The 26,850-nt window shown below is 38.5% G+C and overlaps 1 protein-coding gene across 2 annotated transcripts in view; it reads right to left on the bottom strand.

The window, feature by feature from the left end:
- The window catches only part of LOC113173950 (MAM domain-containing glycosylphosphatidylinositol anchor protein 1), a 130,509-nt gene that overhangs the window by 25,610 nt on the left and 78,049 nt on the right, over window positions 1–26,850 (bottom strand). For both annotated transcript variants that reach the window (XM_026377555.1, XM_026377556.1), the window contains exons 6-11: window positions 25,261–25,393; window positions 13,363–13,632; window positions 11,537–11,866; window positions 10,706–11,002; window positions 5,411–5,677; window positions 5,141–5,289 (exon numbers count right to left, since the gene is read on the bottom strand). In XM_026377555.1, coding sequence (XP_026233340.1) covers window positions 5,141–5,289; window positions 5,411–5,677; window positions 10,706–11,002; window positions 11,537–11,866; window positions 13,363–13,632; window positions 25,261–25,393 — 1,446 coding nt within the window. The remainder of the gene's footprint in view (window positions 1–5,140; window positions 5,290–5,410; window positions 5,678–10,705; window positions 11,003–11,536; window positions 11,867–13,362; window positions 13,633–25,260; window positions 25,394–26,850) is intronic.

Raw genomic sequence — 26,850 nt, 5'->3', positions numbered from 1 at the left:
ACCTTCGCTTGCTAGTCATAGAACACCCTTCTCCTTTTGTATACCTTGTAGCTCTACCTTTCAATGCTAACTATGAAGATCTTTTTTATAACTCCACATCCTCACGTTGAAAAATATGTTGTCTCTCCTAATTCACATGTGTTCCAAAAGATCCTGCTACTTGACGACTATTTTTCAATTAGTTGTTTCAGGACCCAGTCAAATGCTTGAAAACCACTGGTTTCATCTTGATAATGAGCTGGATTTTATGAGTTTGTTGAGTAGCTAAATCCATTAGCTTTAAAAGCAGTCAAGAAAAAAGTAAGAAATTTAAATAAGTACCATATATAAGTACCATAACATGTTTATATAACCAAGTACTCTGAAGTATTTCCACTTACAGTAAGTACAGTTTGGGAGTAAATGTGAATATCTGCTTTCTATAACTGGGTTTATCACACCATGCATGAATGTAAATTTCTGACTAAAACTGAAGATATAATATTTTAGTATAAACATCCTGTTTATTTTGAAGGTTTTGTTTTATTGATTGATATTTTTTTATTATTGGAACATCCAGTATTTGCTTTCAAATGTATCTGCAGTGTAAGAAATTTGCTCAGCTGCCATCATAATATAGGCTACGACATGGTCAGTTATCATATAGCATATATTTTATACATTAGGAGTTAAATAGTCAAATGTATGGTGCACTTTTCACACTTACGCTCACATTCATCCATTCAAACATTTACACACCACTTGTACAGCATATGCATAATTATGAGGAATATTGCAGGAAATAAAAGCTATGCTCATGTAATATGCATGAAGTGTGTGTTAGCAAGGAGAGATGAGTTAATAATGTTGAAGAATTGGAGGTTTAAAAGTAAATGTAATGTGCTTCCTTTATGGGTGGACAGGGTCTACACAGACACACACACAGATGTATTGGTATTTTTTAAAGTCTATGGGGAAGTAGACTAAAATCATGCACACACAAACACACATACTGTGTGGACCTGGAAACACGCAGTAGATCAATGAGGTACTAAAGTGTGACTCAGAGGAATTTGGCTGATCTGACTGCAGGTAAAAGACACTGTCTCCCTACTTCTGTCTCTATCTGCTCACACACACACACACACACACTATGTCAGTGGACATTGTGTGTGTGACAGGAGGAAAAGGAGAAAGATATATAGCATGTAGAATGTGGACCAAAAGAAGGAGCCAGTCAAAGTGACAGGAGTGAGTGACTGACATATTTAAAGAGGCAGAGAGGTGGTTAGGCGATAGAGTGACATGGAAGTCGATCCACCAGTCTTTGTGTGCATGTATGTGGGGTTGCATGAGTATGTGTGTGTGTGTGTGTGCCTGTGCCACACTGATGCTTTGAGGGTTTCAGCCAGACAGTGTTTTCATCTGTGTCTCCATCAGACTGTCAACAAACAGACAACAAGACAAAGAATATGTGAAAGAGGGTGAGAGCGAGGGAGCAGCCATGAGATAGAAAACACAGATGCTGAGTGATGTGTGTGTGAGATAGAAATTTGGGCCGACAGCGTGAGAGGAGGCAGCCCTCTTCAAACAATAAGGAGTGTGAGGTTAATTTTTCTATTATCCTCCATCAGTGGATCTCTTTCATGACAGACCCAGCAATTAACTGATGTAGCATGTGTGTCAGTCCATATCTGTGGATGTGTGCACTGCATGCGCCTCTGTGCTCTCTTTGAGACCTTGTGTATGAATTCACAAATATATCTGCTTAGTGTGGCTGGTTATGTACATAAATTATTCATATATTTGATTTAATGTACCACTCTAATTCATCATGAATATTTTTAATTTTTCATATATATGATAATGGGGATGTGTGTTTGCACTGGAGTGTATGTGTGAATCAGTGAGAACCTGGATGTAGTTAAATATGAAGCCAGGTTATCTTCTAGCTTCTCAACTTCACAGCTGCAAGCAGAAGACCAGTCAATATAGGGATGAGGTGAAAAGATGGACAGGTAGGTGGGTGAAGAGGGAAAATAAAAGAAGTGGAGAAGATACAAAAAGGATGAATTATACAAGCTGAAAGAGAAGTGAGAAGAAACAGAAACATGTATTCTAGAAAGTCACATTATATTAGATGTGCTTTGGCACCCAATTCATTTTAAATGGGGTGGCCAAAACATATAAACAACTCAGAATATGAGGCACTCAGGTACAACTCCACCACAATTCTACTTCCACACTCCAGTAATTATAACCTTGTGAAAGTAGAATTCATGATAGAATTCAGATTGTACAGGTGTACCTATTAAAGTGGCCAATGACTGAAAGTTACAAACCTTTGACTCTATTTGCTAAGAATGTAGTTCACTTTACTTTACTTTAAATTCTTCTTCCCATATACAATCAATCTTAATCTTGCACTGAAGGTACTTTTCATAATAGAGAAAGTAAACTTAAACTAAGTGAATCTAAATGGAGCATGACATTTATCCTTTAAAGCATTTGCATGAGAAATGAGTGCTGCATTAATAGAAAAGGTGCAACTGATGACAGACAACATGAGTTTTCTTATGCCAGTGCACATCAGAAAATGAGCCAGTGTCTGCAAATGTCTTTTCTTTTGAAAGAAGGTACAATTATCACATTTTAATTATCTGTCGCAAATCAAAGTACTCATTAAGGAAACCGTAGGGGTGGAGGTTGCCGTGTGAGGTAAAGGGGTGCAAGGACAGCTTGATGAAACAAAGAGGGCCTGTCAACTCGGGTTAATTCCTACACAGGGGAACCTCCTGCAGGGAGAACAAAACTAAATTAAGAAGTGTAAACGGGGATTTCACAGTCTGACAATGAGTCACGGAGCAAACGATGTAGCATGTGACGCATACACAAGAATGTGCATGGAGATTTGTTATGAGCACAGGTATAGTCACACATGCAGTTTAGTAGTAGTCACAACCCCCATAAATAAAGACATCAACAAGAATACAAGTCTTGTTTTAAGGTGTAACTTAAAAAAGCAGGACAAGCTTAATGCATATGAGTAAAAGTTAAAGGTATGTGCTCTGAGCTACAGTACGGTGCACTGGTCTACGTGAACTGACTCATCTTATATTTCCCTCTGTGTCTATGTCTCCCCTGGGACCCCCTACATCATTTTGTATGTGCTAAAAAGATAGAGTGTCAAGGTGTTAAGAGGATGAGCTGGAGAAAGTGTTGCAGAAATAGATGGGTTGTGAAATTGAGATGGTATTACATTTGAATGTTCTCGTACGCTATTTAATACTCGAGAGGACCAGTGAGATTTGCTGTTTTTCTTTAATTTGCATCTTATTTCTCTCTTTTGCACATTTTCATATACTTCTTTGCTCAATCTCACCCTCTGCTTTCTTTTTTTTTGGGTGGGGCGGGGGTCTCATTTTGGCCGCTCTTGAATGCACTCACAAAAACATGCAGGTAAAAACCCTGAAATTAAATTAAAGTTGAACAACATTTAAGAAGTCCTAAACCGCCACTTAATGCAACTCATTATTTTAACACTGTCAGCATAACAACTCGCAGTAGCTATTTATCAGTGCTATTTCAGTTACCACAGCTCACCCAACATTAAATGCTATTAAGGCTGCATTTATAGCACAGTACCTTAGAGCAGGAAAAATGAATAGGGAGTGAGAGTGAGCAGCACAGGTGGAAGCAAGGCACACAGAGTTGGGAGAGAAAGCAGTGCTGGGAGTCAAATATGGACACATACTCGTGAAAAACTGAGGACAATAGAAAAGGTAGAGTGAGAGTTTTAAGAGAGCTTAGGCATGCAATTTGATGTGCATCCTAGGAAGGCCAGTGTTCATCTCCATCTCCCTTAATAAGGTAAGCAGCCAAGTCTTAAAGTACGAGAGGAATTAACTATTCACAATAGGAAGCTGGCAGCTTGCTCCCACACACACATATATACACACACACACACACACACACACACACGTTATCCTTTCTGTCTTCTGGCTCAAGGACAGCAGTCTATGAATAGATGTTTGAAACTAAGCAAGAAGGTGGCCTAGGTTTTTAGATAGCATTTGTGTCACTAATCAACGTGCATAATATCTCCCTCCCATATTTAGTTTGATTTCTGGCTGAAAATCTTCTAAAAGGGGGCGTAAGAGTTCAGGTTCAAGGGGTTCCACCAGTGCATGTTTATTCTACATTCAAATTTGTGACTGCACGACTACTTTAACACTCTCACAGGGAGGTGAAAATGAAGTCACGTCAATGCAAAGTCAGTCATTTGAGGACAAGATAAAACATGAAAATACCATTAAACTTTGGACTGAATTCTGGCAAGTCAGGCCACACATTACTGTCTGTCTGGAAGTCAGTTAGATTCTTGCTGTGACAGTTCTTGTATGTGGAGAGTTTTTAAGGATGGTCACGTATTGCAATTTTGTTCTGCAATCTAAAGCAGCCCTTCAGTGTTGTTGTTTTCCGTGCTGAATACTTGTCTTCACATCTCTGGGGACAACTATAAAGTTGATATAATGTCTGATAAGTGGACATGGTTGAGGGTTATTCGTGAAACGGGGGTAACAATAGGTGAAGAAATAATAGGTGAATATGAGGAAAAATGGAGGGCTGATATATGAGATATAAGAACTACTGGCAGTTATTGCTGATAATTATAAAATGATGACATTTAGACAAAATAATGAAAATCCTCAGATTTATTCAGTAAACGATTGAGAAAACGAGAAGGCAGGTGAGAAGGGAAGTGGCTGTGGCATTTCTCATTCAGTGCAGGTCTGAATTGATTGACTCCACATGCCTGACACTCCCCAAGCTCATAAAGCCCCGTGTTTACTCAGGATGCTCACTTCACTACATATGGACTTGTGTGTATGTGTGTTCTTGTCTACACAAGTTGTGAACCTGTTCACTCAAGGTGATACCAAAATTAAAAACAAGAGCAGGTGAACAAAGTTTGTCTTGGTTAAGCCAGGCTGATCTGTGTCTGTCTGATGAGTGTTTGATGAACTAATTTGGTTCCATTTTGTCAAACCACGCCTGTTCTCGATCACGTGAATATACCAGAGCATGGGTTCACATGGGTTTCAGTAGATGCACGTCTTTGCAGTACATGCAGAACTGTGCTGGTGTGGGAATACTTTACCTTTCGGACATTAATCCAGTAGCCGATGATGAGGTCTGTGGCCTTTGGCTCTTTCTGTGTCCACTGCAAGTTGTAGGAATAGTTGTTCCCTTTCAGAATCCGGACTGGGTTTGGTGTGTCAAAGTAAAACTCAGCATTGTAGGGTTTTGCTGTAGTATAGGGGATAGAGAGAGAACATAGAAACTCATAAAGAACTGTACAAGAGTGAGAGAAGGAGAATTAGTTTTAGTTAAGTGATTATAAAGTCTTGTCTCATTTATTTTCTCTTACCAGAGACATTAAATGTGCACGTTGATGTTCCTGCACTGTTGCTGACTCGGCATTCATATGAGCCATTGTTGGTGGGTTCCAGTTTGAACTTCAGCTCTGGCGTCTCCTTCATGTCTGGCATGGGCATACGAATTAGTTCCCCATTACGGTACCAGCGGATGTCTGTTAGACGTGGTGGGTTGGACCTCAGAACTGTACACCGCAGGGTCACCATCTGATAGTTCCTAGAACGTCTGTCCTCGAAGACAGGGCTCACTATGGGAGCATCTGAGGAGACAACAGGACTGTGTTAACACTGGTAATACGGTCTTTTGATGTCATTTATCTCTGAACGTCTACATATTTATTTTCCTTTTGTAGTCAGTGTACTGTACACACTCATTTCACTTATTCTCCTTACTCTGTATAATAAAGCTTCCATAAATAACAAATAGCATTTACTTTATTATTTAAAAAAAAGTTTTTCATCTACATCAATCATTTAATTATATAGAGTAATTTAACACAAACTCTTGTTTTGACATTATTATTTTTAGTTTTTTTATTGTATTACTTTAATTTCAGTTTCACCTTTCCATAATTGTTAACTGGAAGGTTTGTGTACATTTAGCAAATGTGTGTAAAATATCAGGGTTTTTATTAAATGTGGTAATTTTAAAATTCAAGCCAATGCCAGTACAGGAACATTGTCTAATTTGATTCAGCTGTTTAACAAGTCAAACAACCAGCATCAGTCTTTCTGCACTACCCCAGAGCTGAACAGATCAGATTTATCCTTAAATCTTAGTTTTCTTGGATTAAACTCTTTCCTCGCAGCATCAGAAAACATTAGTTCTGACAAATCATCTGACACAGAACAACTGTTATTGCCCCAAGGGATGAGACATTTCTACAAGGCACAATCCCATCCCTGTTGCTAACCTATCCTAACCAGCTGTAATTAACCTGTCAGCAGCGATGTGTGGCTCAGCGGTTAATGACTGACTAGCTGCTGTTGCCCTGGGGTCAGCCAAGACACAACACAGCCAAATTACTCTGCCACAAATCACCAGCCAGCTCGTTCACCCCTGGCTAATGATGTAGATAATAGACAAGATGCTAATGGTGGTATTGCCGTATGTAACGGAGATGAGATCTCTGATGTTAAGGCCCCCGGAGGTGAGGCAGCATGACTGGAGTCCCTTATGAATCAAGTTTATCAGACACAGATTTGTAATTATAGTCTGATCTATGGTGTGTGTGTAATTTAGACAGATAGTGCAACACTTAGGAGGAGAGAAAGAAACGGAGACAGGGAGATAGCAGGAGAAGCAGCGGAGAAGACAGAAATGGAGAGGTGCTCTTTTTATGCTTGACACAATGTGAAAAAGCTCCCGGCAGAATTAACCACCCCTGGAGAGAAAGAAACAATCAGACATTCAACAAAGAACTTCACTACTACAGTGATCTGAATGACAAATTATTTTGATGTTTAAACAACTGAAGTGTCTTTGAAATCCAGGCCACTGCAGCTGAAATGAAAATAGTTTTTTAATTTCCTTGTATTTTTGTTTTTTACATGTTGTGTAATTAGTTTTAGACGATTTTGCAAAGTAATTCAAATGGGAAATAAAAATATATATTTAGAAAAAGCAGCAAATATAATATAATATACAATATATTATATCAAGATTTTATCTCGATTGAATCTGTTGAAATCTAAAGCTCTTCTATTTATCTATCCTCTCTGTGAGTAAAGCTTCAAGTCTTATTGACTTATTTTATTGTACAGATGGACACAGCCAAACCAAATCTTTGTATAGAGTCACAGTTTACCATTCTGGGCTTGCACTCCAGTCAGAGGAATATGAGTAAGCACCTGCATGCTAAAAAGACTGGAAACCACCATAACATCTAACATCTCTGCTTCTATGTTGTCTGCTTTTAGTCAAGACTCTCAGCATGTGGATGTACTGTCCACTGCACACACGTTGGCTGCTTCACACTCTCTCATTTGTATAACCAAAACTGCAATTTACTGCCCAGTGTCCAGCAATTGTTGTGTTTTTAAACCACTTGGAAACAACAGTGTAGGTACACCCTGCAGCCACAACACTGCAATAAAGATAAGCGATGGGTTATTAGTATATGGTTACAAAGACTGCTCCTGTTTGTAGCCACACATGTGCATTCTGATGGCTATCTGACTTTGGACACAGGTGGCAAGGGCAAAGAAAACAGACAAACTGTGGAGTGATGGTGATAGAATTAGGGAGGAGGGAGTGTAGACAGGAGGTGTGTGGTAAGCTGGTTTGTGAGCAGTGTACAAATCATCCCATCCCCAGCAGAATCTGTTAGTTTGGGGAGTTATTACAATCCCTTAGCTTCCAACTATTATGCAGGTTTCTTAGCAGTAGGTTTCACTCTCTCAAGCTGTGTGGTTTCTTACTTTTACACTCCAGTCCGCATGCTGGGCTCTAAGCCCCACACTGACATGTTTCATAGTCACAAGACCATAATCCATGTAAACTCATCATTGTTGTTTGTCTTGCTGAATGCAAAATTGATTCCATCCTGTGAATGCAACATTGACCAAGCCAAACATTTACAGTAAACAAAGAGAAAGTCAATTTACATGAGGCAGACAGAGTGAGGGTGTGTGTGTGTTGGAGGAGTAAGGTGGGATGAGCAGAAAGAGAAATCACTCTTAAAGAAGACGACAATGAGGAAGACAAATTATACACAAAGTGTGGTGTGAACGTGAGAGAAGTCGATGATTGAGTATGGGAGGTGTGGAGAGAATGAGAGGATGCAGGATGCAGAACAGGAATGACAAGACAGAGAGAGGTCCTCTCTCATGGCCAGCAGTTAGCTGATTGATGATGATGAGAATGGCAATGAGGAAGAACAGCCACCTCTCTAGGAGGGAGAGGGGGCAAATAAAGAAGGGATACAAGATGAAAAAAGAAATCTACTTAGTTATATCTGCCATAAAAAAGATGGCATCTTTCCGTCACATTGATGAACAGCGCTAAATAGAAGAAGGCAAAACAAACCCGATAAAATAAATTAGGTAAAATGAGAAGAGGCAGAAGAGACGGTCTCACCCCCTCTTTTATTCTGTTTCTCTATCTGCCAAGCTGCTTCTCTTGTTCTACTCCCTTTCATTTCTCTAACCTCCCAGTCACACTGTATTTTCTTATCATGTCACCATGCCCTCCTCTCTCTACCCACCATCTCTAACCCTGCTTTCCTGTTTGAAGCGCTCGCTCTCTCTTAACCCTTTTTGTTCTCACTCGCTCAGTCCTGCTCATGTATCTGTCTCATTTCTGTGTTTCTTTCTCTGTCCAGAGTGGGGTGGCCACCTGGTCCATTAATCAGAGTCGGCCAGTGTGGACAGCAGAGCTCACAGAGTGTTGCCCTCATGCCCCGCCTGCATTAGCAAGCCCTGTAAATCCTTCTTGAGGAGCGGAGAGGATAAGAAGGCCTATGTAGTTATCAAACATGTCAGAGTGGAAAACTGTTCCCAACAGTCCAGTACTCACAGATAAATACCTACTTTCTTCTTGTTGTAAGCAGGAGTCAAGGCGTTGCACAACATTTTCATAAAATGTAATAAAGGACGATTAGGGGCCAATTCTGCACATCATGTGTACTTTAAATCCTCTTTCATTTTTGTTTGTTGTCAATAATGTACATTAGAATTTGCTAGTACATTTTATTTCCTTAATTAAAAGTTGACTTTTTAACCTGACCTTGCACACAGGAGACACTGGGAGTGTGTGGGCTGAATTCCTGTTAACATTATTGTGTTGATCTAAATCAAACACTTACCAATGCAACAACACTGTTGAACACAAATTCAATCTATATGGTACATTAGTGACTCATTTCACCGCATTTTGAACTAATAAATGAATTAAGCTTTTAGTAAAGCTTGGGTTTTATGATTGAACTCAGCTGCATACAAATCTGGTATTTTTTGTTGCTTTGACTAAGTTATTAAAAACTATCAATCAGTCAACAACAGGAGGTAGAAATCCCTAAATCCTCATTTTAAAACTGAAGAAAACTCTTGGATAAGTGCCTAACAACTCCAATATTAGATTTTTGGTGTTCAGAATGAAATGGTGTCATGAAGAACTTGAGGCTGCTGCAATTATTGACAGTTTTTACAGGTTGTGCTACAACTGAGAACAGAGAGTGTTATTTTATAGAGGGGCAGAAATTTAAACATATCTGTGATGCGAAGTGTTTATATCCTCCTGCTACCCATGCTTTCACTATGTTGGGGGTCTAGATATGAAATACTAACTAGAATATTGTAAATTTATAAAACCTTGCCACATGCTCATGCAGCTTGAGTCAAAAAGCGGTTGTATGGGACTTGACTTGATAACTGAGAATTACAGCGTGTATAGGTGATACGTTCCTGTGAAATATAAATTTTATTTGTACTACATGTTACGCTCTGTCAGCTTCCGCAGTTTTACTGTTGCAATATACAGGTAGATGTACAATAGACAGAAGCACCAGCATGATATAAACAGAGCTGATGTAAGTACAAGAAGGTATCCACATGGGAACATGGGAAGGAAAATAGTATTGAAATTATGTGGTAGCAAAAATCTTTCTCCTGCAAAGTCCATCCTCTGGGAGTTTTATACAGTAATGATCGGCATCGTTGAAGTTCTCTCAAGGAGAGATGAGGTAGGATTCGAGGAAAAACAGCCAGAGAGGTTTGTCCTCACTTGTTCGACACGCTTTATATTACCATACATGTCTTTAACACTATTTATGGTGCATATGTTTGGACCAAGTGCAAGGATTATGTCATTACTGAGGCTGGGGAAAAAGAAAGTTTTAATGGAGCTCTGATATCAGTGTAATGACAAAGAAAGAAATGTTTTATGGTTTATGGTGATCTACACAAAGGCACCATTAGAAAGAACTAAAGCCTACTAAAAATCTGAACTTTGTGAAAGACAGCTTTTATACTTTAACTGAACATGAAGGCTACCAAACATTTTCTCTCTGCTAGCTCTGTCATTACTGTTCAGACTAATGTGTACCCACTGTAAATCTTCACACTGAAGTTCTGTTTTGATTTTTAAATTTGAATGTTATCCTCTTGTATCTTGGAACCAAAAAAGATGCAGCTGTAATATTATTTCAAAGCATTCTGAACCAATCTGGACTTGTTTACACAGAAATTAGCTACAAGAGGCAGCAGAACTCTCATCCAGTAATCCTAACCTTCTTCTGCTGCTTGATCTAAATAATAGTGTAGTTGTAGGCTGAGTTCTTCAAACTTACACTGCACGTTGAGTTGGACCTGAGCCTCTCTGCGTTTGATGTTAAGCCCATTGTACTGAGCGGTCTGGCACCGGTACACCCCCATCATGTCCCGACTGACGTTTTTCAGCCTTAGGCGACCATCAGGTGTCTCCACCGTGGTCACCCCTGATGGCATTAGCAGGTCCTTTTCGGTCCGTGACCAGAGTATAGGGGGGCGTGGTTTGCCTTCCACTAAGCATACAAGCTCAGTGTTCCCTCCTTCTCGCACACTAACCACCTGACCTCCATTTGGCACCGACAGCATTGGAGGAGAGACTGTAGAGGAGCAAAGGGGACATGAGAAGGACAAGAAATAGTTAACTCTATTCTATTACTTCTCTACTACCTGTTACCTCTAAATAAATTGGAACATATTGCATTTCAAGTGCACCACACATGTACAATCAAATGGAAAAGAAGGGTCACAACAGTCAGGAGCATTTTCTTGAGTTGATGCCATAGATAAGCTAAAGTTAAAGTTGTTTGCACCTTCATGCTAGAGCTTGATACAGGGGAGGCACCACAGATGAAAGGAACAGAGTTAATTCTATAACATTTTTAGAATGGGTATAGGTTGGGTTCAAGCTCAATAAACTAATTACACTGAATTAATTTGTATCAGAAAGGGAGGAGACCGAGTAAGCTCGGAAAAAAAATTATACACATTTCACCAAGGTAAAAGGCAGACTAGCATCAATCAAGGAAGAAATAATTACTTCAGTTAAGTTCCCCCTAATAAAACCTGACACTGTCTGTGTGTTGGGGATACAATCTGAGTAAAGCTACTGATCAGTTAAATACAAATCTCACCACTGTTCTGAGAGATATTGACGTCCACACGGAGCTCCGGCACCCTGCTGCCTGGGAAGTTCGCTACACAGCTGTAGGTAGCCAAATCTCTGAACTTCATGTCCACAATCTCCAAGCTACTGGTACCAGGTGCCATGTCTGGGTCGCTGCGCAGCAAGATCAGGTTATCCGAGTTGAAAACAGGTGCGCCGTTCTTGTACCATGTGTAGTTGACCTTGTCCTGTGGGGTTGCATCGACGTGACACGACAACTTGAGGTCTCGACCCATTTGGATGGTCTCACTGTCCTTGTTGGAGTCTGGTGTAATTTGGAAGGTCAGGTTGCTCATTGCTGTAAGTGGTGGTGGCAAAGAAAAGAAGAAGAGAGATGAACTGGTTAAATATAGTGTATGGTACATGCAACATATTTGAAAAATTGAAAAAATGTTATTCCAATAAAGTTCAAAATTGATAAAAAAAAAAAAAAAGAAGAAGGAAATTTTAAAAAGGTTTAGGAGAATTAATTGATAGTTGTGTTAAGGAAGTAATAGTAAAAAAAGTGGGGGGGTGGAGTGTACGCAAGGCATGAGGAGGGTGCAGTATGACTAAAGATACCAAAGGAAAAGGGAAGTTCAAGAAGAAATAAAGACAGAAAGGAAGAAGCAAACTGTGATGGAGGGAAAGACAAAAGGAGCCAGATACAGAATAAAATAACAGGGGGATAAGGAGGAGTGAGGAAACAAAATCAAGGACAAAGAGTAACTCTCACACTGTCACATTTAATTTTCAGTTTCAAAGGCTGTGTTTCCCCAACAGATTTCCATGTTGAATACAAAACAGCTCTGTTTCCCCAGTAAGAGGAGAGACAGTCGGTGAGGAGGAGAGGAGAGCTTGATTTAAACTCCTTTCGAGCTTGTTAACAAGATGCTTGGGTGGAGCCATAGATATGAGGCAGTGACCATATGGTTAACACAACTGCGCAACTTTATATAGTTAGTGTGAAGATGATGCTGTGTGTGTGTGTGTGTGTGTGTCTCCGTGTGCATGTGCCAACTGTGTCGCCTGCATACCTGCAGACCTCTATGCACTCACTGAGAACGAGAGAGAGTTTCATTCACCGTCTTGCCACCTGTTTCGGTGTGACGATGCGTTCAGGCCCATTAAGCTAACAGGAGAAACCCATCAGCATACGATCTCTACAGTGTTAACTAACAGAAGAAACTGTCACTAATTGCTTCCACTCCAGTCTAACTAATTGGAGTGAATAAAGATGATTAAAGGGGATAAAAATAGCCAGGGGGGAGGGAGGAATGTAAGGCTTCTGTTTTAATGGCAAGAGTATTAGAATGTATTCTGCAAAGATTCAAAAGAGATCATCTAACGATGATGAATTAACCGATGGATAAATAGCATGGATAAATTTGCACACATTCTCAAGCATAATTATTTATTGCAGTCAATACATACAGCTGTGAAGGAAAAAGGGAGAAAAACATATTTTTCCTGCATTAGGTTTTGACTGAAGTGACAAAAAACATATGTTTAATCAAATAATTTCACCAGTATTAAGATATTTTTAAGGTATGCGTGAACTAAGATTGTCAAAAATAGAAATTAAAAATATAAATGCTCTTGAACAATCTGTTGTCCTCTCAGTAAAATGAGTAATGGCAAAATATGACAGTTGATGCTGGATGAATCCTAAGTAAATTATGACAATAACAATCACTGGGCAAAAAAAGGCACATAAATACAGGCTATCCACTTCAAAACACCTCAGTACACCAGTAAATCTCCACCTTCTGTTCCTTTCTCCCCTGGGGACAAGCACGCATATGCTTTACTTACTCCTGACAACGAGATTGATGTTCTTGCGAGCTGGGTTTCCCACATTGTTGACAGCTGTGCAGTTGTAGAAGCCTGCATCAGCCGGTGTGACGGCCCGCAAGATCAGCGTTGCCCCTCGAAGTTGGGCGCTGAGAGGAAGGGGGCCGGGGTAGCGCGACCATGTCACAGTGGGCAGGGGGAAACCTGCAATCACCTCACAGGTTAGGACCACATCCTGACCAGGATCCACCACCACTGTGTCGTTGACTGACAGCCGGATCATTGGGGGAGCTAAAGGGGAAGACATAGGGGAGTAAAAGAGAAGGAGAGAGGATTACATGTGCACATCCCCTACTTAGGGGTTACATGTTTTTTTTGTGCTTTGCCACTGTTGCAGAGGATTGGTGATTATAGCTGAAACCTGCACTTGTCATATCTAAATGCAAATAAAGGTTTCTCAGTGAGCATGTGTTACGACTATGTGTTAAGACCTATTTGTGTGTAAAAGACCCACAAAACTCATTAAATTTAATCTACACAAGGAAAATTTGATCTATCACCTCACTGTGTAAACCCCAAGACATGACCAAATCTGAACAAATCAATTTTTTTTCTGACCATAACTATGATGTATTGTGTGGATATGTAAAAACGTGAATGTTTGAATTCCAAACCATCTCTCAGTAAACACTAATAAGTAAACCAAAGGTAATTCATGTCTGTTTGCCCCTCTCTTAAAATGCCTGTATATTCTCCAAGCCACTGCATCAATGCCCTTTGACTGAAGTACAGGATGGTCCAAAATGAAACTGCAAAAAAGAAAAAAAAAACATCCTGTTGCCAGACAGAGATCAACAGGACCCCTGAAGTTTCAAAATACTAAAAAAAAGGGCAGAGTAGTGGGAGCAATGGCACCGCATGGTACAGTACCAAAACTGGCAAGAAAGGAGAGAATAAAAGACAAGACTGAAGCAGATGAAGGACAAAAAGATATTAATGATCTAGAAGAAGACTTGAGGAGAGGGAGGAAAGAAACACCGTGATAGTGAGCACAACAGGTCAGACACTGTGTACTGTCTGCACAATTACCAAATAAAGTGTGGAAATGAAATCCAGAGAGTATTTTCAGAGTCTGAAGCTTTATATCACGAGCAGCCAATAAGGGTAAGTCAGGGTAACACAGCCTGTACAGTGTGTAATTTTACTTGACTTTAATCCTTGCTGCAGGTGTTTCACAAGCTCTTCCAGCTTCTTATGTTAGTTTTACTTGCACTTACAGGCCACAGTGACACAGTATCATCACTCCTATCTATTCATTTTGCTGCAACACTAGTCATCTATTATAAGAAAAGAAACCTCACATGTTTTTTATGTTAAATGTTGGTGAAGAGCAAAGTAGAACTGAAGAAAATGTAATTTTGGATATAGTTTAGGTGGTAGAACATAGTAGAATCATGATGTTATTCTACAGACAAAGAGTAAAAAGAAAGAAGATTAGATATGTGAGCATGTTGAAACTCTATTTTCAGTTAACATAAGTTTCTCTTTAATTAGAAAAATACTGGGAATAGTTTTTTTTGTAAAACTACTAGAAGTGGTTTGATTGAGGCAAATTATGTGTGATGATACAGTGAAGTTCTCTTTATGTGGTCAGAACTGTTTTATATGGAGCAGCTTAGTGATGATGAAATACTTGTTTCAAAGGGTATACCGTCTAATTCAATGGAAATCTCAGCTCTTTAAAGTACTGAAAATGCACCAGATCACATCCTGTAGATGGCAATCCTATCTGCAACATCTTGTAATAGGTTTTTGCATATCTTGCCAGAAGGCATAAATGGGGTGACAGAAGGGTAACATTGAGAGAAATGAGCTTGTGACCAAATTGCCACCTATTTAAATCCCCTGAATGACTACAAAAATCTTTTTGGTGGAGTAGAATAAAAAGGCTCCCCCATCCCCCACCAAGTACAGTAAAACCACCCTAAGGCAAAGCACTCAAGTCCCAGTTTCTCTACTGGAGCTGGTTCACCGGCCTTTAGTTGCTAACCTCTAGTTAGTAACTCTATTATGTACTGTATATGTGTGTGTAACTGTACCTCTCCCTGTAACTATTTGGCAAAGACATAAGAGCTAAATCAGACAATAGGGAAAACAAGGTTGAATTATTTTTTTAAATGTGCTCAGTCAACCTGACTTTTTGAATTATGTATCCAGTTTTCATTAAACTGCTGTGTCCCATGGGATGGGCTTTACTTTATCGCTGTGCTGTAAAAAATTATGCAGCAGGTGAATGGTCTATGGTGTTTAGCATATGGAAGCATAAAGACACATTACTGTGTTACCAAAATATTTCCCGGGTCATTTTAGAGATAAAATGAAAGCAAACAATACACTTAGATACTGACTGTGGTGCACAGTTTTCTCCCAATTACCCTGTATATCAATTCATTTGCATGATATATGCTTCTTGTTTGGAGAATGTATCACCTCTGGCACAAAAACTAAATAAGACACATCTCTCTCACACACACGCACACACACACACACACACTAAAGTGCTGCAGCTACAATAGTAAACACCTATTTTATTTGCCAATGTGAATTCATTCCAATTCAGTAGATGAAGCGAGATGAAAGAGGCTTATATTATCTAATAAGTTTAGATGCTTGTAGAAAATAAACAAATCTAACCTGAGTGAGAACCAGGTGAACCAACAGCAACCTGATGAAAGAAGGGCAGCAAAATGCACCATCTGCCATCTTGACCAGTCACCTCTATCTACTATTGGAAGTACTTTTAATACGCTAATGGACTGCAAAAATAAAAGGGCTTTGGCAATACTGTGTACTAGTCATCTCTCATTTTTGTTATTCTTATTGTTGTTCAAATGCTTTATGGTTGTAAAAGAATACAACACATGGTGCTTGAATGCATAACTAACACAAAAGACAGACTATCATGATTTGTGCAATGTGTGAAAAGCAGTATAGAGTTGCAAAACTTAATTTTCACTCAATGCAAAGTCAGTAATTTGCAGTTATTTGTACACTAATATTTTTTCAGACTAGCTTAATAACAAAATCCATTTGAAATCAAGAGAACAGAAAATAATAATTCAAAAAGAATAGAACCATGACGTTAGCATCTAACGTTAACACTAATTATTGTTCACTGAGCGTAAACTATTCACAAAATAAGGATCCCTGCATTTTAGGCCATATGAATCTATAATGGTGGAAATGGCAATGCATGCCACAAGGGTTAATATTTTTTTTGGGTTTGGTTAAAACGACCACTAAAAATTACCAACAACAAAACACACAATGGACAAGAGAAGACACAAAACTACAAAAAGATTACATCAAATCAAAAATGTATATTTTGGAAAGGGCATATGGGCTCTTGACGACAAGAACGAGGAGAATCCAGGACTTTATCACCCTGAGATAGAGAGTTAATCCTCAGTGAAAGACCCACCCTGCAGAGTACAGGAAGCAATTCACTCCACTAATAGACTTCACACAGTACATCCTCTCATCTAATCTCTTTTTTTAACAGATTGCAATCAATGTAATGAAAGAGGTGCACAGAGGGAAACTAGTTTACAGATGCATTTTTCTACTAACACAAGAATGCACACTAAGCTGTGCACACACAAAGGCAACTTTAACTCTCTCAAATGGATGACAAAAATGCACATGCAAAAAGACGCACACTAATGGGATATCTCTTTAGCTATCCTCACTGGTGATGGCTCTCAAGCTGACAAGGAATTTCACTGGTGTAACAACTGCAATCAGCACATAAATAGCACTGTCAAATCCTATTGTATCAAATCACAGCACCAGCCAAGTGAACTCTACAGGACTGAAGAGCTTTCTAGGCATTAAACAAACCTCTATGGGAACTGTTTTGCTTTGTCATTTGTTGTTTTTTTCCACATTCACTTACAGTGAAATTAAATTGAGGCAGTACATTGTAGCACAGTCGTGTATGTTGTCATTATTGATTATTACACTGTTCAAAGTAAGGCCCAAGAGATTCAGCATGTTGCTTATGTGCACTTGTGTTATATTTAATAGAAAGGTAAGACAAGTAGATCCAAAACCCGCTTAAGGGAAAAGTTAATGTTCTTTTTGACTAAAAACTTTGCTTTAATGTTTTCTCCTTGACTTTCCTTGTCACTCACTTATAAGTTGCTTTGGATAAATGCATCTCCCAAAAGATTTAATGTAAATGTAAAAACTAAAAGTTCTAATTGCTTGACATTATAGAGTCAAATTGGATTATGGAAATATCCTCTATGATAATGCTACTGCTACTATGCTTAAAAAAAGGTCTAAGCTCTCACACTTATCACTGAGTTATATGTAAAAGTGGAACTCACTTAGCCATTTGCTTGCTTTGCACCTCACTTGTAAATTGATAGACATCTGCCAAATGACTAAATGGAACCAAGATCACAGGTATGATGCATTTAACTAAGACTTACTAGTTTACATTTCTAGTGCAGTTTGTTTTACTTAGTGTTTGGTGTATGTGTACCTGTATGCATTATGTTGTTTAGATGAATGAAATGTATCATTATCAATGTCTTATGAGAGCTAGATCTCAGTCCCTAGTGAAGGATTAATTCAGTCTCTTCACGCCTTCTGCTTTGTGGTGTATGCTCCCCTATGAGAAGGACTAAGCTACCTTGGCTCCAAAGACACTAATACAATGGAAAGAAAAAGTAAAACTATTTCAAATTTCCAGGAATTCTGCATACATTGGTCATGATAATGTGGTCTGACCTCTTCCCTTCCATGATAGCGAGGTGTTTACATCCAGAGGCAGAAAGAAAAGTCATCAAAAATCATCTCACCATACTTTAGTGGGTTGTTAGGTGTTTACTTTGGTTCACATTTCTCTTTTTGAACTATATGTACAGCTGTGTGTTTTCTTCCAAAAAAAAAAAAAAAAAACATCACACCACAACTGATATTTCCCACCGTGACTGGACTGATGAAACCAAGGTTTAAATGTTTGCAACAGTGCACTTGGGATAAAAAGGGAACCATGAACCAACTTAAAAACATATCTAGAGAGCTTGCCATCATGGAGGAGAAACACATTTCCTCAAAAGTTTCTCCTGGACGTTGTAGAGGTTCTACATATACATCTATAGGAAGCGCTTGCTTAAAGTTATTGCTTACTGCCAAAAGTGATTTGGTTATTAAACTGTTTTGCTTAGTATGTTTATGAGTGTGTTCAATAAAGACTTAAAAGATCATGACTGTTTTATTAGCTTAGAAATACTGTTTGATAATATTTGTGAAGATCACATTGCACGTCATGAGCAATTTATGCATTAAACCACAAAATTGCAAATAGTTCACTTGCAAGTGTTTTTTACACTTGTAGTTTGTATCTAAGATGTCTGATAAATAAACATTTTATTGTGTCTATAGACTCGCTGCTGATTTCACAGGAGTTTAGTTTATGGTTTGTTTGAAATTAAATACTCTGAGAAGAATTTAAACATACTCTACGAAACTGGTGAGATTAGCTGTGAATGGAACACTATGTCTTAATTGATTGTATATGCCAAGCTTGTATACCCGTTTTATTATAATGTCTTTCTTCATAAGGTATCACCCTGGTTGTGTCTGCACCACACACAGTCTTTATACAATTTGCTTTTCTTCAATCTTTCCATTTCCAATTTATTCAGCAAATAAACAGGAGACTCATTTATACACATCATCCCAAGAACAAAATAGAGCAAATGTGTAGAAAGAGAGTTTGGGAAGAGGAAAAAACATAAGAGAGAACACTATAAGTAAAGCAAGGGTGGAGGAACTGAGGATTTGAGAATTATAGCTTCAATTTCCTGGGGATGCGTGGGTGACGGCAGCAGTGGGATCAGCCAGCGCTCTTCCTAAAGTAATGGGATTTATGTGCAGCACAGCAGTTTACAACCAGGTAACAAATACCTCTCTCTTCCTCTATTCCTTTTCTCTCTGTCAGTTTGTCACCTCTGTATCTTCAATATCTGTCTTTTTACCTTCCCTTGCCTCAGCCTTTCCAAAACTGGTTCTCCTTCTTCCAGCGTTTTATAATCACTTTTAAAGACTTGTTTCCTCCCTCCCTCCCCAACTATCAAATTATTTAAAAACTGTTATGTTTAATTAACTGTTTTACAACTAACTCACCATTGAGGTAAAAGCAGTGCTTGTATTTTGTAAGCAGGAAACCAGGAGGAAGTGGTTGTCATTGTCATGTCAAAAATATGGTTTGGAGTCAGATGCAGACCAGTAATTTGAATGTTGGGTCAAATGCCAGAATAGGTGGGGGAATCAAAAGTAATTAAAACTTTCTTTAACCATGAACAAGAGAAAAAACCTTTTGTTGGTTCCAACAGGCTATAATCTTCCAGGTGTAGTTTATATTAAAGACTAATGACCAAGGACATTCAAGATGCAGATTACGAGTTTAAATCCAAAACCGACTAAACAGGGTATGACCCCTGCAAGGGGTGCACAGGACAGACAAAAATCATCAGAACAAGCTTACAAGAAAACTGATTCTTGCCAATGGTGTGGCTGTTCATCCCTACCCTGATCCCTTGACTGGACTGGATTTGAGACCAGTGAAGAAATGTCAGTGAGGTTTCCAAACTGAACAGTGTAATATTTCTAATAGAAGGCCTTTAACACTACATCGATAGAGCAAGGACTCGCAGGTTATGTAGATTCAATAACTAGTAATCGGTGCATATGGCAATAAAGAAAACTTATACAACAGCAATTATTTAATTATTAAAATGAACAACCAAGCAACAGCATTCAATTGATCTCTTTTTCTTGTCTCCCTCCTGTATTTCTTTTTTGTCTATTTTCCACATAAACACTCTCAAAAGGATTACAGCCTTATGTAAGACTGGCTGCAGAGATGAAATAGAATGTCCCACTACAGGTATTTTGAAGTACTGAGGTTTACTGCACATTGATCCTCAACATTTCAAAGGGATGTAACATTATTTGCCACCTATTGATCTAAACATATATATTGCACGCTAGTACAGTTTACACTACTCTGGAGTTATGCTGTAATAAGAGTTACAGTAATCAATAAAGGACTGGACCCATACCGCATGGTTACTGACTAATTCGTTTACTTAGAGATTATCAACAGCTATAGAGTAAACAGTAAAAATATTAACTGAATTAATCTCCTTGGGGAAATTATTGTGGACAAACAGCTGCATTTAAGATGCCAAAGGTGAGATTCAGTAGCTTGTCCAGGAATGCTTGAGCATGTGGCCAGGAAGAATCACTGACCTTGTGGTTCATGGACAGCTGCTCTATCACACACCTTTACCTAACTGTGCCACAGTCGCTCATTTGGTTTAAGTTTCTGTAGCATTTTTTTATTTCTCTGATACAGATGAATGTGAATCTGCTCTTTTTCATTGGGCTTCAATTCACTACAGTGTTTATATTTATACCCATATTGTCCAGACACCTGGCTGTTTTACAACTTCGATTAAATGACTAGAACTCTGCAGGAGCCCATTATTAGGAAACATTTTGAGGTAGAATAATATGGTAAAGATTATTAGGCACAAATTAACTAAAAAAAGAATTTTAATTTGTGGCTTCTTCATTTTTATTTCTTTAAGCACCATTTTTCTAGTCATTTTTAAATAAATGTGATCAAATCCAAAGATCACATACATGAACGTAGGCCTCATTCAATCGTTCTGCTCGATTCCTTCAGATGTTCCATTACCCCTGCCACTCCTGTCCTCCACCACTTTAAATAACCTGACAAGCTCTGGAGCATGGCCCCCATGTTCCTTTTTTATAAGAGGCAGGGGAAGGGGATTTGGCTGTCGGCAGTTACTGGAAGGCAGAACCCCCGTACTTAAATCCCAGGCTGGGATTATGATATAAAAATCAATCAATCTCCTTGTCCCAGCGCGGTGAATCAGCGATGATGGCGTGACCTAGTTGGATGAATCTAATCTAAGCAGTGACTGATGCCACAAGGACAAAAGGGAGCTCAGTGGGGAATAACAAAATACGCTCATTAGATAAATATTACAGAGGGTAAAAAAAAAAAAAAAAAAAAACAAGGCAGCAACTCACTGTTTATCTGCATGTCTGTGCCCATCTGTCTATTTCTCTACATCGTTGCCCTCTACGTATCTATTTAATTTGATTTGTTCTATATCTCTGTTGTGATTTTCTTTATTTTCAGCATTCCCCCATCTGTCACTCTTGTCATTCCAATGTCATTTTGATGATCTAAGTCTGGAGATGTGATTTTCTAATGTAACATCATTATGTTTATGCAGGTCTGAAAAGGGTTGTTATTTGTGTCTTGTAGCTGGAATTTAAATTCCTAATCCTGTTCTACATTATTATTCCGGCTTTGCCTCTTTATCCCTTTATTGTACATTGTCTCTGCGAGAGTTCTGGCTGAAATATGCTTAGGCTCACCTCTAACTAACCACTTAAATAAAAGTGGGTAGCAGCTAGCTCTTTTAAATCAAATTACTTGCAGTTCTTTACCTTATTGAAGTGTTGCAGTGTGGGGTGTGGCATTAATCTGCTTACTTTTCTTCTCCATACATACCAACTAAAAAATTACATTCCTCTGCAACTAAACTGTGCATGTCATTTTGTTTTGGTAGTGAATAGGATCAATGGGTAAATTAGATTTCAATTAAATTAATCTTTTGAAACAGTGAAGATTTATTTAATAAAAGTGAGTTGTAAAGAGGTTGATGCTATGGTTGACAGGCTTGTACAGTATAGGACTGTCAAACCACATACCCAAATTCTGGAGTCCTATGTGTGGCTATAACCATACTGAAAGTTTTATTATGGTGAGCCACTCGCAGCATTTGGTTAAGGTTAGAGAAGAATCTTTTTCTAACCTTAACCAAAGTGTTGTTCTTGCTGGAACTTCTCTGGTATGCCTTTCCTCTGCATTATCTCAGTTCAACCCAATCACCTCCTGCTATGTCGCTTTGATTAATAAATTAAGCGCTTAATTTAAAGAAATAAAAAATTGGAAGTATAATTGCTTGCGTTTCTGTGTCTGTACTAAAAACAACAATTATATTGACCACCATTACAATGATATACACCACAAAAAGCAATTGTGTTTGCAGTTTTGTTGTACAGTACAGTACAGACGCAGAAACACGTACAATCATACTTCCCTCCTAATTTCTTCTCTTCTCTGTTTTCTTTTCCTACCACACACACATACAGAAACACATACACTAAGCAGTGTGCTTTCCATCCCTCTGTGTGGATGTAAGGTCCAGACAGATTGGCTGTTCTGGCAAGGCACTGTGCACTTATGCCAGCGCCAGGCAGACACTTATTGTTGTGGGGGCTGGGTATCTGTGTGTCTTTGTGTGTGTATCGACTGAGCCGTCGGGATACAATCGATCTCAGCCACATGAGTCCAAGACGGGAGGAGAAGGGGACACAGGAAATGAGAATGAGGAATACCCGTCACCCACAACAGGAGCAGCAGCATTAAGACTCGTGGTCCTTTTCTGTTCCTACCTGTTGATTCAGAACAATTGTTGCAAATATAGTGACTGCCTAACAATTTAGGATAATTCACAACTAATTCATTAATCTGAGGGCCAGAAGGTCAAAGATGAGTTGACTTGCACATTGGAACCAGCTGCCAAATTTGCCACTATTACAGCTATTATCCAAAAATACAGTATATTGTATATACAATCAAACACCATTCATGTTTTCAAATCTGAATCAAGACACTCTGATCCATTTGGGCATGTTCTTTATTAAAATAACTACTCTGTTGTCATAATCCGTCATTAACCATCGCTGGTCCTCCATGTTGTACCTGAACCATAATTCATTAGGCTCACTCTGTTTTCCAAAAGCATTTCACCAAGCTGTGTCCATCTCAGTTGTTTCCTGGCTAATTCATCTCCTCCTCTTTTTCAATATCTGTCTGCAGGAACTCACTGTATTTCTTGTGCTCAGTCTTTCACAGAGATACCAAACTTCGTTTCCTCTCCTCTTAACTTTATCAGAGTTGGTTCTGTGACTTTTATCTTCCTTTATCTTCCCCACCTTCAGCTCACTTTAGAAGACTCTTCAAACGCTTTATCTCTTATCTGAAAGAGGCCTTACTGCTCAACCGATAACCTCTCCTTTCAGTTCAAAGTCTTTAAATAAGAAGTGAAGTCATTAACACCTGTGGCTACCACAAAAATGTCCCTTTACTCTATATTTGTTTTCTATTTATTATCTTACAACTATATTTGTTAATGCACACAGACTTTAAAATAACATTTGTAAAGTATATATTGATGCAAAATGTACCATCTGCTATCATGGTATCATTACAGAAGTTTATTATCACTCATGTGATATGTAACAAGCATTTAGTTTGTTTTATATAAGCTACAGCTACAACTAATAACATTTTCTAATTGTTATTAATAATGATGGCCTTAGGGAAATTGTTGTCGGACAATCTAATCTGATAGCGATTATGTTAGATCTACTACGGGGGTTTCTGTGTCTTATTCGAGGACACGTCGACATGTAGCCAGGAGGAAATCAGGAATTGAACCACTGACCCTAGGGTTTGTAGATGACTATTATAGCAATTTATATGCTGCATACCCAAGCAGTCTTTCCCTGCATTGCATTCAGTTCCTGTAATGCCACGTTGCTTCTTTGCAGGGACACAAAAACATAATGCATGTATTTAAACGGAGAGAGTGTTACCTAGGGAGCTTTGCAGGTGCTAGGTTGACTTAAATCAAAGTCAGATTGGTGGTTTGCCCATTTCAAGTTTTTGTGCTAAGCTAAGCTAATTGTCTGTAGGTATATTTGACCTACAGACACAAAAGTCAGGAGTATCTACATAAGAGTGCTTTTTTGGGCAGGAAAGCATGATGAGCTATTGCTTTAAGGAAGTAATAATTAAGTTTAGATATTTTAAATGGTTATCTTTTGCCTATGATGCTGCTTTTGTAACCTACAGCTTCCTTTCAGTTAAGACAGTCATAAGTATGCCGTTTCATCCTTATCAGTGCATATTTATTCAGGTCCCCTGACCGTGATGAAGACATGAGAAAGCCCTGAACAGTCCTCTTATCTTCAAATGACTTCTCAGCATGTAGACACATAATATAAAGCAAGTGCTCTCACTTTTATGTATAAATCTTTCATTAGTGTTGAAAATGTGGACCTTCCAATTGAATATGCTTATACTACTGAAATAATTAAATATAGCTGACAATGGCTCTAAAAACACAATCTACAATAAAATGATTTAGGCTGACATTTATACTGGAAGAAAGGGAGACAAGAAAAGAAAATGAGCTTGAATTTGGAAGTACCTCTCACACATGGGGCTTTCCCTTGTGGTGTCTAGGCCTAGCTGTAACAAACCTGACAAGGCTGTCAACAGCAACAATGTTGTCGTAAGTAACAGAGTTGTGGACTAGCAGTGGTGTGAAGATGGACAGAACGGTGTAGAGCGAATTGGAGATAACAGGGAGTGTGACAACTGAATTACAGCTGACGGCCTAGAGATGTGCTCTCAGCAAGAGGAAAAACAAGACAGATAGGCCATACGGCTCACTGTGAGGCAGACGAGGAAGAAGGCTGAGAGCAAATTTGAGTGGAAAGTCAAAGAGAAGAGGAAAAAACATGGAAAGGAAAAGGAGAGTGATACAGGAGAAGAGAATTATATTAGAGATGGGAGACATTTAAACAATGAGAGAGCACGAAATTCCTGAAACAACGATGAACATGCAAGAAAAAGGCCTTTCAGATGAAAGAGACACATGGTGCAAAACTAAGAGTGAAGGCAGATACGTGTTTTCTGAGTTCAAAAAAACAAACAAACAAGGAACTTACTGGTAGCATTTGTGAGCTTGAAGGTGACAGATTTGTCTTCTATGTTACACACATTGCGAACGGACACCTGGCATGTATAATCAGCAAAGTCCTTGGGTCTTAGATTTTTCAGCTTCAGCACCTTGGTCTCACCCTAGATTGAACAAAATACACACATATTAGCATCATGCTAAAACACTCCTTTCTTACAAATACATATAGTTTATTAGTTCGCATAACATTACATAACATAACATGAAACGTTATCTGGTAAGGAATCTCAATTAATTGCATAAAAATGAATAAAATAATCACATAAACTTCCTTTTTTTTAAATCAATACAGCTGATTTTTCGACTGCACCACACACACACAAGCTTTGACATGCAGTTACTTTTATATTTTTATTGCATGTCACAATAAAACATTACACCACTGAGAAATGTGAAAGCTTTTTATTTCAGTCTTTTCTAAACTGGGTTGTAATCTTGAATAAAACTCACTTCAATTTTTGATGAGCTGCAGAGTGATAAACAGGGTCAGACACAGTGATGAACGTGTACACACACAGACATGCATGCACACACATAAACCATGTTTGTACTTCTGACATGCCCTGATAATCAACTGACCAGAAGGAAAATAAAAATGATCTGATTGCCAGTGGAAAACTAAAAGCTAAAGTAAATCCATCTACACCCCAAGTACTCATTAAATTATACCACCTTTTAGTCAGGTCTCCCACTATATTGTGTTATCTTTAGACAGCTGCTGGGATCCCAGTGGTAGAGGTGTGACGTTTACCATGACGCATAACTACAGCTGGATATAGGTCTGGGAAGAGCATTGCTGTTTAGCTAATTGAACTCCGGGGGTTCTGTTTTGGCTGATTGATAAGTGGAGAAAAAAAAGAGTGGTTGTGTAGGTAACTGACGGGATGGTGAGCTGGTTTCTACTTGACTGAGAGAGTGTGTGACAAATGACTTTAAAATGATTTAAAAATCTAGATTAAATGTGTGTTTATGTGTTTCTATGTCCATTTTTACTGTCATAATGCACTAAAAGTATTTTGGCAAATTAGCTCAGGATCTTATTGGAATACATTTTCCATCACTGTAACAGTATTTAACACTTTTTGCTAAACCTAGTGCAGGTCTATTTATTTCTGTACTGGATTTACTCTCTGAAGTCCTCATAAAGACATGACTGTCTTTGATTTCTTTGGTTTTACTTGTTTCTCTGCTGATGCTTTCATCTAAGGTAATATATATATATATATGTATTTACTTATGCTTTCATACTTATGTCTGCATTTTTTGGATTAGAGTTAATCAAATCCCATTATTTCATCTCTTTATAATATTCTTAAACTTCCTTGATATTTATAAATAGCACAGATGCTATTTACACTAACAATGTGGGAAGATACATGACTTGAAATCCTAGTAATCATTAATTAACCATAGATTATTTATATATTTCAGCTAAAATAGCAGCAATTGAGGTTTCTTACCGAAGTACAACAGCATCCACACAGTGGTGAAATATTCAACAGGCAGTGTTATCGGGGCTTTTTGTTACATCACCTCGCTGCTCTTTTACCTTGGAAGT

This window comes from Anabas testudineus, chromosome 3, assembly GCF_900324465.2.
Source record: "Anabas testudineus chromosome 3, fAnaTes1.2, whole genome shotgun sequence".
NCBI classification, from domain to species: domain Eukaryota; kingdom Metazoa; phylum Chordata; class Actinopteri; order Anabantiformes; family Anabantidae; genus Anabas; species Anabas testudineus.
This window is presented reverse-complemented; position numbering and strand designations above follow the sequence as displayed.